Source organism: Cydia pomonella, chromosome 1, assembly GCF_033807575.1.
Source record: "Cydia pomonella isolate Wapato2018A chromosome 1, ilCydPomo1, whole genome shotgun sequence".
Classification (NCBI taxonomy): domain Eukaryota; kingdom Metazoa; phylum Arthropoda; class Insecta; order Lepidoptera; family Tortricidae; genus Cydia; species Cydia pomonella.
This window is the reverse complement of record NC_084703.1, coordinates 33,225,104-33,238,827: the sequence shown is the minus strand read 5'-3', so window position 1 is coordinate 33,238,827 and position 13,724 is coordinate 33,225,104. Positions and strand designations below refer to the sequence as shown.

The 13,724-nt window shown below is 39.7% G+C and overlaps 1 protein-coding gene across 3 annotated transcripts in view; it reads right to left on the bottom strand.

Annotated features, from left to right (window-relative positions):
- Positions 1–13,724, bottom strand: part of LOC133519929 (extracellular sulfatase SULF-1 homolog) — a 104,581-nt gene that overhangs the window by 1,843 nt on the left and 89,014 nt on the right. For 2 of the 3 annotated variants that reach the window (XM_061854143.1, XM_061854151.1), the window contains exons 8-16: positions 13,418–13,582; positions 12,138–12,345; positions 11,000–11,168; positions 3,094–3,245; positions 1,207–2,690; positions 999–1,113; positions 693–912; positions 210–341; positions 64–136 (exon numbers count right to left, since the gene is read on the bottom strand). In XM_061854143.1, coding sequence (XP_061710127.1) covers positions 64–136; positions 210–341; positions 693–912; positions 999–1,113; positions 1,207–2,690; positions 3,094–3,245; positions 11,000–11,168; positions 12,138–12,345; positions 13,418–13,582 — 2,718 coding nt within the window. The remainder of the gene's footprint in view (positions 1–63; positions 137–209; positions 342–692; positions 913–998; positions 1,114–1,206; positions 2,691–3,093; positions 3,246–10,999; positions 11,169–12,137; positions 12,346–13,417; positions 13,583–13,724) is intronic. The other variant, XM_061854158.1, reaches the window with a different exon arrangement.

The window sequence follows — 13,724 nt, the reverse complement described above, 5'->3', positions numbered from 1 at the left end:
TACCCAACATTTAAATCCCAACTGCAACTGTATGCAGTGAGATATGGGTAAAGAAAATATTACCTTTCATTATACGGGACAGAATCACTTCGAAACATGTGATTATCTTCGAACCGCCTTCTGTCTTCTGTCAGGCCTAAAAAATATTAATAAATATAAAAATGATATTTTTATTATGTGAAATATTGCAAGTACGTGAGATTACCGACCCTGCGGATTTGAGTAGGAGTGTCGGCGACATGAGGGCCCGCGGCAGCTGAGAAGCTGTTGTAGTTGATTGTGGAAGTATTCTCTCTCCATAGCAGTCAAATATTTCACTCTGTTCTGAGTTTCGAAGGGATCTGAAAATGAAAACATGTTATAAGGTAGGTAGCCAGTTTTGCGAGGATAATATTTACTAAGTAATCATGTCGAGGGCCAGTTACATCGACTAATAAGAACAGATTAATTTACAGCAACTATTTTTGAGGACCAATTCAAAAATGATCGTCTATCTTCCTCATGCAACATACAATTTTACAATACCCACCTACATATTATTACATATATTGACCGTATGTGGTTGGTAAATGTAAAAGGGGGGGTACCTTTTATTGCTGTCAATCCATAGAACGAGGAAAACACGTAATTATAACGCACATTCTCTTTAAATCAATCGACCAACAATTAAATTGTAACAAAATGGAAGTTACCAATTCGGAGATTATAGTAGGTAATTAGGCCGGTGACAAACTCGCAATAGAGCAGGTTGTGCGTCGCGTTTATGGTTCTGACGCAGTTGTAGGTGTTGTTGGATGCGCTCATGCAGAAGCAGAAGGGGCCGGCGGTCCAAAGCGGCGCCGTGCGCCAGTGCTCGTTGTCGTGCCGGAAGCAGTTCATTCTCTCAGACTCGCATAATCTTTCCAACTCTGCCTAAAAATTAAATATAAGGTACAATAAAGTACTCTTCTTTCCTAACCATATACCAATGTACAGGTACCAAAATAAATAAGAAATACCTTCTTTTTAGCCTTTCTTAGCTTCTTCCTTAGTCTTTGTTCTTTTAATTTTCTACGTTCTTCCCTAGCTCGATGAACTGCTTCCAAATAGCTATGCCCGAGACCTCGCATCTTCCTGCGAACAAAAACAGACTTTTTTAGCAGCCACAACTCGTAATATATAAGTACACGTTTATGAATGAAACCCTAATCATGGCCGGTTACTGACCTGTTCTCCTCACAGTAACAAACATGTTTATCTTCATTTTCTATGAATAAAGGGTGAAGTCGCCTCTGAAAATCGTCTTTTGGCTTACTAAAGAATCCAGTGTTACTTGAAACACCCCTATTTGGGTTCCGTTGTTCATATTCCGAAGCGTCGAGCCTTGCCGGCCCCAAGTTCGTCGCGGGCGGAGTCGCGCTGGCCAATGTGGTTGTCGACGAAGCCGGCGTTGATGATACCTCTCCGTTAACTACACCCGGAAGTTGAGAAGATAAAATTTCGTCGATAGCAGAATTAAAGTTGGATAAACCTTGCGTAAAATCTACAGGAGAATGTTCGGTGTGCTGGTCCACATGCGCTACCTGTTTTGGACTAGCATACTCAAATGTTTGGGTTATTTCTGAAACACTTTGTTCTGTAGATGTTGTTAATATATCGGTGGTATTGGAACCATGTGTTTCTTTTTCTACTAGCGGTGAATCAGTACTACCGAAGTAGTTTCCGTTTGTAATAGTAGTAACTTCGGACTTCGGCAGTTCAGTATCTAATAATATAAGGGTATTTTTAGTAACATTATCTTCGTTTGTGGAATTATTCTGACCAGTCGAAGGTACCTCGGCTAGACTAACATTCTTGAATTGTGTGTCAAACATAAAATCTTTGGTATTAGCGTTTATAGTAGGAATGACATACTCGTTTGACTGACTGAACTTTTTATCGAAATGTGTTCCGTTTTTGTGTTTTGATTTAATGCGATGCAATCTTCCCTTTCTGAAAAATTCTTTGGAATTGTTTTGTGTCGGCATATCAGTTTTTATCGATATCTGATCTGTAAACGAAGACGCGTGTATGGGGTTTGTCTGATGTATATTTGTACTAACGGCAGGTTTAGTTGTCTTTAAATGTCTCTTGATTTCCTTTAAATCTTCTAGTTTGGTTTTCAGCTGCCTTATTTGATCTTCCAAACTTAATCTATTAGTATGCCATGCTTTCAAGTCCTTATAAATAACTTGAGAACAGTTCACTTGTCCGTCTTTTTCAATTTTACATTCTAACGATGATTCGTTACTGTTGACGATTGCATCATTGCGTTGTTTATGTTTGTTCCAATTCTGAGCCCGTCGCTTTATTCTCGTCTTACCTATATTATCTTTGGTACGTTCATAAGCCTCTAGGAAGGCCTCTGTCTCCTCTATCAGCTTATCAATTGTGTCTGTCAAGTTCCTGTTCTCGATTTCACTGACAGGTTCATTTTTGGAACTTAAATGTCCAATACTCGGATTTTCCTTTAAAATGCTATCCACAGTATTGGGCTCAAAGACGTCGTTATCGATAGATCTACGGCTTCTCGTGGTATTGTCTTTGACCGCTGCAATTGGACGTCTCGCGATGGTGCCATCCGTCTCCAGCCTCGTGTAAACTAACCCGCTAGGCGTGAAGCACGCACATTTCTTGGTACTCATCTTCGGGGGCGCCACGCCAATATCGCCCTTAAATAAAAATAAAATAAAGTGAAGCTGCATGTTGATACAGCTGATGAGGATAATCACGGCTAATGTACCTATACCAGGACTTTTACAAAAATGCTCTTTAAATAAAATGTTGCCATGTCACTACGCTTATTAATAAACTATAATAATACGTAGAACACATAAAGCAACCCAAAACAGCATTTCGTATTTGATCTCAAATTTCCTCTTTCAAAATTCGTATTATGATTGTAAATGAATTCTTATTATTGGGAGTCTGAACTTGCGAAATTTTCGAACGGTCCTGATTTAAAAAAAATCACAACATTTTCCATAACTTTTAATCCAGAGAGTTGATAGAGATGTTTGTATGGTGAAATGGTCGAGAACATTAGAACAGAGAAGGTTATGAATCAGCGCTGACCTCGTACTTGCACTTGTGGCGCCGCCAGCGGCCGGCGACGAGAACGCAGCGCCACTTGCGGCCCGGCGCGCACGGCAGCCGAGCTTCCGCCTGCGAGCAGTCGTCGGCGAGTCGTCCCGCCTTTCCACCCACTATCCCATTTTCTGTCCCTTCTATATACAACAAAAGTAATCATGTTTATCTACTTACACGAAATTCTTCGTATAACATGTTAAAAGAAACTGACAACTATTAGTTAGGGAGGCGAGGTAGCTAAATGGCGTAATTCAACGGCGCCGTCGAGACCTATCAAAATCGAAAGATAAAATAATTTCGAAAAGAAAAGCTCGTATGGTAAAAACCATTTTAGCGGTGGGTTTGGCGTGTACGGTTTTTCAAAAATGTTAAAAAAAAACAGTTACTTGGGCATTCTCGAGCGCGTCAGCTATTCATACTACGTATGCCCCAAGTTCCTCTGATAACAACGGTATACTAATCTGCCGGTTTGCGTGGTGGGGGTAGGAATATAAAGTAGTCAAAAATGCAAAAAAAAAAATTTACTCGAGCGCGTCAGATTTTCGGAAGGGGTGTTAAGTAGGTCCCAAGGAAGCTCCCTTTTAAAAAACTGACGATTTCGGCGTGACGATAAATTACGATGAATTTTTGAAAATGAAAAAAAAAAGTTTTTTCGAAATACTCGAGCGCGTCATATTTTCATAGGGGAGGTTTATCTCGGTATCCTGAAAGCATATTTTCTTAATCTGACAAAAATGTTGGTGGGTTCTCTTAATCTGACCTGTTAAATGTAGTGTTAAATGTAGTATGTTTAGTTTTTATAGTTGCCCAATTTCACAATAGATGTCGCTGATCTATCGGCTACTTCACGCTATTAAGATTTTTCTACAGCCCCTTATAAGGTAAATTTGGTTTCGGAATAAATGAGTATTAAGTTGTCAAGTGAAGTGTTTCATTACAAAAGGTAGGAAGTGCAGTGCAGTGTAGGGAGTGAACATTGGTCCTTCGAACCGGATAATCGTGAGTACAGTGACAGTGGAAATGTGAAGTGTCAAAGACTTAGTCAATTTTCGCGGTAACACACACTTAGAATATTTCGTGTGAAAATAGACATAGTATATTTCGAGTGAATTTAGGACTTAGAAAAAAACCGTCGAAAAAACACTTAGAATAATTTGTTTAAATTTTGAACTTAGTCGATTTTGTGAATTCTTGGACTTAGCGTAATTTCGGTTGAAAAAACACTTTGAAAAATTGTGTTCAAAAATAAACATAGAATCAAATAGACTTTGAAATCTGTCATTCACTTAGCAAATTTTAAACAATAATGGCTAACATAGCATCACAAGAAGAACTTTTTAGTCAGATTAAAAGACTTCACACTAATCACAAGAAAACTTCGTCAACGCGTTATACAGCAAGTTACTTGAAAATACGGATAGAGTCGCTTGAAGAATACTGGAATCAATTACTTGCTGAACACCGAAAAATTCTTAAGTCTTCAGTAAGCGTTGAAGAGAAAAAGGAGCTGAAAGCACTCTATAATGATGTTGAAGATTTCTATATGGAGTTCAAGACTAGTTTATTGGAACTGACGGAATCTGTCACAATACAAGAAGGTGCCTCACCTCAAGTGCCTCATGCATCTCAACCTCAAGTTGTCACAAAGAGTAAACTCCCACCGATAAACCTCCCTTCATTTTCCGGTGATTACCAAGAATGGATGCACTTCAAGGATTTGTTTATCTCTATGGTACACAATGAGCCAGGTCTGAGTGACATACACAAGCATCATTATTTGAGGTCAAGCTTGAAGGGTGAAGCAGAACAAGTAGTCCGTCATTTCGAACTCACAGCCGCAAATTATGGGAAGGCTTGGAACGCCTTAGTCTGCCGCTACAGCAATGATAGAGTGATAGCTAATACCATACTGAATCGCCTGCTCAATCAGAAGAAACTCACGTACGAATGCTCTAAAGGCCTCAAGGATCTTCTTGATACTACAAACCAGTGTCTCAGTAGTCTAGCAAATTTGCAGATTGATACAACTACTTGGGATTCGATAATCGTGCATATTGTGGTATCCAAGTTAGATAGTGAAACTCACAAAGCTTGGGAGCAATCGCTTGGTTCATCTATAGAGTTACCCACGTATAAGAAGCTCACATCATACTTAGAGGGACGATTCAGAGCGATGGAAATGGTACAAGCGACACAGAAGAAAGATAAGAAAGAGACCACATTTCAACTACCAGCTACTGCACCTAAAATAAAGAATGTGAAATAAAGAATCTTTCACCGCTGAAGTTGATACGGAATGCACATATTGTAAGAAAAGTCACTACATCTGCCACTGCACGGAATTTGCACAACTCGGCATAGATCAACGCAAAGAATTTGTAAGAAACAACAACTTATGCTTCAATTGCCTTGTCAAAGGACATTCCATACGGAATTGTAGACAAGCCACAACATGTAGAACCTGTAATCGCAAACACCATACGCTTTTACACCACCAGAGTATAACTGCGAATACAGTCACTATGGAGAAACCCACAGAACCTGATGACACACAAACCAAGCAACTCACAAGTCTGAAGGTCTCACAAAGAGGAAAACAAGTGATATTAGCCACAGCACAGATATGCTTGAAAGATAGCAGTGGTTCTCTCGTACAACTCAGAGCCCTTATTGACCAAGGCTCACAAGGAACCTTCATTACGGAGTCTGCAGTGCAACTACTGCGACTGAAGAAGACTTTGCAGCCAGCTAATATCACAGGTCTCGAAGATCAAGCATCATTGCCACGACACGTCGTTAACTTAGATATTTACTCACCGATAGATACTCACTATATAATGCAAGTTAACGCTCACGTACTCTCGAAGATAAATGGTTGGTTACCCTCAAAGGAGTTTCACATCTCACAATGGCCTGCCCTGTCCCAATTGCAACTAGCGGATCCTCACATGCAATCGCCGGGACCTATTGATGTTCTACTGGGCGCCGAGGTCTATGCATTTATGTTGCTAGACGGACTTCACAAATATAACGATGACAAGCTTATAGCACAAAACTCGAAACTCGGATGGTTTGTCTCTGGAGCGTCTAAATCACGAAGTGATCTGCCACCTCACAATATTGTAGCTCACCACGCACTCATCGAGGTAGATCAACTCCTACGCAAATTCTGGGAGACTGAAGAGTACAAGCCACATGAGAAACCGATAACACATCTTGAAAAACAATGTGAAGAGCACTATAAAGAAACCCACTATAGACAAGATGATGGACGATATGTCGTACAATTACCTTTTAAAGATGATCACGAAAATAACTTAGGCGACTCTCGACAGATCGCATTACAGAGACTAATGCACATGGAGAAAAGATTCGCAAACAAGCCTAAATTTCAGAAGGATTATGCGGACTTCATCGATCAATATCAGAAGCTGAATCATCTAGAAGATGTAGACCCACAACATAAGCCAACTCACAAAGTCTATCATCTCCCCCACCACGCTGTGATAAGAGAATCCAGCAGCACAACAAAGCTTCGCGTGGTCTTTGATGGAACTGCACAGCCGTCAAATGGCTCATCTCTGAACGACGAGTTACTTATTGGACCATCACTATTACAAGACTTGCGAGACCTCATTGTTCGTTGGCGTACTCACAAGATTTGTCTGCTTGCTGACGTAAAGCAAATGTATCGCCAGATACTCGTCGCTAAAGAAGATGTTGACTATCAGCGCATACTGTGGCGCTCATCTCCACAAGATGAAATCGTCGAGAAACGTTTGTTAACTGTGACATATGGTACGTCATGTGCTCCGTTCCTCGCTATTCGCACATTGAAGCAGCTTGCACAAGACGAAAAAGAGCAATTCCCAGACTTAGTTGAAATTATAAGTAATGACTTTTATATGGATGACTTACTCACTGGTGCGAATGACGTGGAACAAGCAACTAAGTTACAGAGTCGTATCACACAAGCTATGGCAAAAGGGAAATTTGAAATGCACAAATGGGCATCCAACAGTCCTGACGTGTTGAAAAATATTCCTAGTTCGGAAAAAACTAATCAACCAAGTGTCGAGATTAAGCTTGATGATACCATCAAAGCTTTAGGTATCAAATGGAACTCACATCACGATGTCTTCGAACTTAAGGTAGATATTTCGGAACCCACAGAACGCTTCACCAAAACGTCAGTACTGTCGGACATAGCTAAATCATATGACCCTTTAGGTTTTTTAGGGCCTGTGATTATCACTGCAAAAATGTTTTTGCAAAAACTTTGGTTGAGTGGTATTGGTTGGACAGATGAACTTCCTCTCGAACTTGCCACAGAGTGGTCAAGCTACAGGGACCAGCTCTGTCACATGCCAATCTTGTATTTAGATCGTTGGGTTCACACACAATTTGACGGCAAGGAAAGAGTGGAAATTCACGGGTTCAGTGATGCCTCTTGTTTAGCTTACGCTGCTGTTGTTTACTTGCGAGTTATCACGCCCCACGGAATCTACGTGTCACTTGTCATTGCTAAAACAAAAGTGGCACCAGTAAAACAAGTCTCCGTCCCACGATTGGAACTGTGTGGCGCGGTATTGCTCTCGAAGTTACTCAAAGATGTTCAGCACAGTCTTCGTTTGCCCGAAGAATCTGTATTTGCGTGGACAGATTCAATGATTGTCTTAGCGTGGCTTCGAAGAAACCCTAGCACTTGGAAAACGTACGTAGCTAATAGAGTCACTGAGATTGTTAATAATGTAAGTAGTGGCCGGTGGCACCACATAAAATCGGCAGAAAACCCTGCAGACGTTGCGTCGCGTGGCATTCGTCCCGATCTGTTTAAAGACTGCGAGTTGTGGTGGCGCAGACCAACTGTACTTCACCAAAAGAATGATTTTGATAACTGTCGCTCACTTTCTCTCGACATACCAACAACACAACTAGAAGCCAAAGAAAATTCGAAAGGAAATGATAGTAAGATAGTAGCACTTCAAGCTGGTGTATCGAATGAGAGTGATGATCGACTTACATATTTGGCTAGATACTCTACTCTGACAAAATTGATTCGCGTTACAGCATACTTACTGCGATTTGTAAAGCTGTGTAAAGCACACATTGATGTAAAAATGAATCAGATAGTTCCTGAGACTTTTCCTCAGCATCCCACAGTTACCGAATTGAGATATGCCACAAAAGTTTGCATTCGACTCTCTCAGGAGTTTTGGTTTCAGGAAGAGTTACGAATGCTGAGAAAAGGCCAAAGGCTTCCGAAATCTGATGTTTTGACCCCACTTGCCCCGTTTATAGACGAAAATGGCATTATTCGAGTTACTGGTCGCATACGTAATGCAAATGTTAATTTTGATACAAAGTCACCTGTCGTTCTAACCTCGAAATGTCACTTAGCTGTTTTGATTGTGAATGATGCTCATATTCATTGTTTGCACGGAGGTCCTCAACTGACTCTGAATGGAATTCGTTGCAAATACTGGATAATCGGTGCTAAAAATTTAGTTAGGAAAGTTGTTCATAAATGCATCCCTTGTTTCAAACAGTCTGCAACACCGATCAATCAATTGATGGGTCAGTTACCTGCGTGTCGTGTAACGCCAGATAAGCCCTTCCGTAAAAGTGGAGTGGATTTTGCTGGTCCAGTCCAGTTAAAATTGTACCCAGGTAGATGTCAACGTACATGTAAAGCCTACATTGCTTTGTTTGTTTGCACCGTGACCAAGGCCATTCATTTAGAACTTGTGAGTGATTTGTCTACGGCTGCTTTTATTGCCGCATTTCGTCGTTTCACTTCTAGACGCGGTCATTGTAGTGATCTGTGGAGCGACTGTGGTACCAACTTCATCGGAGCGTCTAAAGAGCTTGACACCATGCTTAGGAATAGGAACTCAGAAGTAGTTGGAGAAATATCTGAGATTTTGGCAAATGACCAAACTACATGGCACTTTATTCCTCCTGGCTCACCACATTTTGGTGGACTCTGGGAAGCTGGCGTGAAGTCGATCAAGTCTCACCTTAAGCGTGTAATCGGACAAACTCTTCTCACGTTCGAAGAGTATTCTACACTGTTGACTCAAGTGGAGTCTTGTGTAAATTCTCGGCCACTAACTCCCATCAGTAATTCTATTGATGATGCTTCTCCAATTACACCGGGACATTTTCTTATAGGCGAAGCTCCTATCACTGTTCCGGAAGAAAGTCTCGCCACTGTGCCAGTATCCCGTTTGGATCGGTGGCAATTGCTCCAAAGGATGTTGCAATCGCTTTGGACTCGTTGGAGTTCCGAGTATTTAACAACACTACAAAACCGGTATAAATGGACCGTTACTAATCCTGATCCTGATATTGGAACAGTAGTTTTGGTCAAGGATGAAAGACTCCCTCCCGGAAAGTGGTTGTTAGGTCGTATAATAGATAAGCATCCTGGTAGAGATGGTTTAACACGAGTGGTTACGTTGAAATTAAAGAATGGTACTTTTCGAAGACCCATTGCTAAAATTTGCCCTCTACCTCTGGATCCTTAACTATCTGTTAAGAAGTTTAATGTGTTGTAGTTTTCAAGAATAGCTCTATTTGAGTTTCACTATGTAATTTAACCTTATTATTATTGATTCATGTTTTCACGTGCTGTTTACTTCACTATTCTTGGTTTGTTTTATTTACATGGATCTTTATGAAGGACAAGTCGTCCTTGGGGGCCGATAATGTTAAATGTAGTGTTAAATGTAGTATGTTTAGTTTTTATAGTTGCCCAATTTCACAATAGATGTCGCTGATCTATCGGCTACTTCACGCTATTAAGATTTTTCTACAGCCCCTTATAAGGTAAATTTGGTTTCGGAATAAATGAGTATTAAGTTGTCAAGTGAAGTGTTTCATTACAAAAGGTAGGAAGTGCAGTGCAGTGTAGGGAGTGAACAGACCGAAAAAGGTTTTTTGGTTTCTTTTTTTTCCTTTCTTTCTCCTTGATAAAACGGGGATTTTAAGAATGACAATAAAGCGATAGATGCAACCAACGTAAATGTAGATGAAATGTAGTACGAATTGTATTATTTATTGTATAAAAAAATGAAATGATATAAAAATTGTATTATAATTGTATTGTTATATATGACCTTTACATTTTTGCTCAATACAATTCATCTTCTTCTTTTTTCACATAATTTAATCATCGTTATTTCATATCAATTTTTTTTAACACCCTCAGTTTTCGAGATATACTAAAAAAACCGGGAGTTTGAGTTTTTATGATGCTTCAAGTCAAAAAGTTTTAACTTTGGACAAAAATGTAAAGAGACCTTTTTTGTGTAAAATAAAATTACCTTTTTTGTTTATTTAAACTTTTTTTTTGTATAATGTATCGTTCGCGACTTAAATGCCGCAACGCGTTTTTCGGAAGACGAAATGGCTCCTCCACACTTCCGGTCATGCGGAAACCGGCAGATTTTGTATTTTTAGTAAGTTTTAGATTATATTCTTCAAAATAAAATTAAAAAAAAATCGCGCTCGAGAATGCCGGATTAAAGTTTTTTTTTTACAAGTTCGCGACCCTATAACTCGGCGGCGTCAAGGACTTATCGTCAGATTAGTTAAATTTAGTCTTAAAACACTAAAATCAACCCCCAATATCTTAATCTGACACGCTCGAGTATTTCAGACTATCGATTTTTTTTTTTACTAATCTGATCGTCTATCCTAGGCGCGCGTCACTACATAAAGAGCTAAATACTTTACAAGGTTGTTCTATTAGGTCTAAGGTATCTCTCATATCTTAAACTGCCACGCTCGAGTATTACCGAAAATTCCCCTATTCGCCGCCCTAACTATATGGAGTGACAAGACTAGGCAATTGTAGGAGCTTATTAAAAAAAACTTTCATACTTACGCACAATAGACTTTTTATCAGGGTTTGTAAAGAAAATATCTTGGGTATCCAAACTGGCCTCGTCTGATTCAAGTTTTTCCAAGCTTTCATCCAGAATTGGGTTATGACTCTCGTTGGATATTGTTGGTTCCACCGATGCTTTGGACTCATTATGGTCCGCATCCACGTCCTGAAAAAACAATATGCTGTGTTTACATCCCATTTTAGTAAAAGATAAATTAGCACAATCGGATTAAGACCAACATCGAAATCTCTGGAACAGTCATGAAATTTGGTATGTATGTAAATTAAAGGCCCCTTTTTCATTCCCAAACCATTTGATATTTGGGGACCTCGAAGAATCGCAACGATCTTGGAAAATGTGTACCATCCAGGAGAAATTCGCGTTTTACTCAAAATATACGTGATTTAAAAAAATCCGTCCAGTATCCTAAACTACAGGGTGTAGTGAATCATCAGAACTTAAACCCATAACCCTACTTGCTGGTTAAGTCACAGTCGAGTAAAATGTTAATTTTAGGGTAAATCACGTACAAATGTAATGTTAAAAGTTGAATTCATATTCCTCCGAGTTTCCTATTAAGAGAATGACACCTGAAAGTGTATAAGCGCTAAACTTAGATTCAGCAAGTATTTTCTATAACAAGATGTATTTTTTCCGCAAAGATGTCTAGGACTATTTTATGTAGAATTTAATTAGCTTGAATAAAGCCTTACACGATATTTTCGTAAATAACGTAGATTTTGAGTAAAACGCGAATTTCTCCTGGATGGTACACATTTTCCAAGATGGCTGCGATTCCTCGAAGTCCCCAAATGTCAAATGGTGTGGGCATGGAAAAGGGGGTTTTAATTTATATACATACCAAATTTCATGACTGTTCCAGAGATTTCGACGTTGGTCTTAATCCGATTGTGCTAAATGGACACTTCAGAATATTGTAAGAAGAAGAAGAAAAAAATTTATGATGTAGAAGTAAAAAATAACACCACAGGAGAGAAAAACAAAAAAATATGTGCAAAAGGCTAGTAAAATACTGAGGTTTTCTATCACCGTCTCTGCAATGATTTAAGAGCTAAAGAAATGGATATAAAATATCATCGAAGTACAAGCACGCCTGGACTGGGAGGTAGGTACTCGAAAGATTTTAAGGTCCGTCGAGTTTCTCCACCCTGTTTGTGTCCTCACGTCGTCTTCATCATCGTCCTCGTTAGGCTCGAGGAAGTCGTCGTCGGCAGTGTCATCAAAATCGCTGCTCTCGGCCGAGGGCGCGCCGGTGTGGCTGTCTGGGTTAAGCTCGCGGCTGTACTTGCTCGACGAGTGCTGCATGTCCCGACGACCCGAACTGGAAAATACTTGCTCTTTATATTTTAGGCATACTTATGGAGTTACAGTCAATTACCTATAGAAAACGACAAATGAAACTGAAATAATGAATGAAAATGATCATGACACGGTGACACCTTTCATTACATCTTCCCAATTTACTTTACTTTACTTTTTGATTGGCGTTTCGTCGGCTGAGAATACGTTTGTGCTATATCCATTTTTGAGATTAATCCCTTTTTAATGATTTCTAATAACAAAAAATACACTATAATTATGTATTTTGGGGATCTCGGAAACGGCTCTAACGATTTCGATGAAATTTGCTATACGGGGGTTTTCGGGGGTAAAAAATCGATCTAGCTAGGTCTTATCTCTGGGAAAAAGCGCATTTTTAAGTTTTTATGTGCTTTCGGAGCAAAGCTCGGTCTCCCAGATATTGGTACTTTAACACGACGTATGTGCCTACATGATAAATATGTTTAATATTTCCTTAATATGAAACTTATCGATTCTTTTCGCTCTTCTGCAAACCAATGTAAGTGGCGTATGTCACGAACGTATTCCCACCCGATGGTTTGTCTATTTACACTTATTTTTTGGCCAAGGCCCCTGATCTTTTATTCATGTAGGTACTAGACGGAAGATTTAAGATAACCCAAGGTTATTGGCACTGTCATTTAAATTTTGTGCCTATGACTCATGTGGCAATTACATATATGGATAGGTAGTTGTAGTCGCTATATATCAATATCAGTGTAGGATGCAATTAAATAATGCTCTTCGAGGTGTGTTATTCTATAGGTAAACGAGTGGCTCGGGAGCTGTAGACCTCGCGAACTCCCATGGCACCATTTTAAATATATATAAAAAAACTAAATCGACAATAAATAAAAATGTTCTCTCTACATACATTCTCAGAGTTCTCCTCTACAGGTCGAATTTCTCACAGATCGTTTATAACAACATACAACAGACATACAAAAGCATATATTTTTTCCCAAGCTGAAATGAAGGCCGCTATGTGAATGGAGATTACACGGTTTGGCAAACAATTTGTGAAGCAGAGTAGGTATGTGTTAACTGTGAACCTCTCGACAAGGAAGGTGTCCGGCCAGTGCGCGCTTGGTTGGCGGCGGCGCCGCGGCTGCAGCAGCGGCAGTAGCGAGCGGCCGTCCATGTGCGCGGGCGGCACCACGCCGCCCATTTCCAGGAACGTCGGCGCGAGGTCGATGTTCAGCACGATGTCGTCCACACTGATCCACAAATTAAATAGATTTATTATATGCATAAGAGAGCCTTCATTGCGTATGAAGTTACTTTAAATTTATTTCGAAGCTTTTTATAAATATGAGTCACTCGTCACTCACACAATGATAATACAAATATTACGATCTA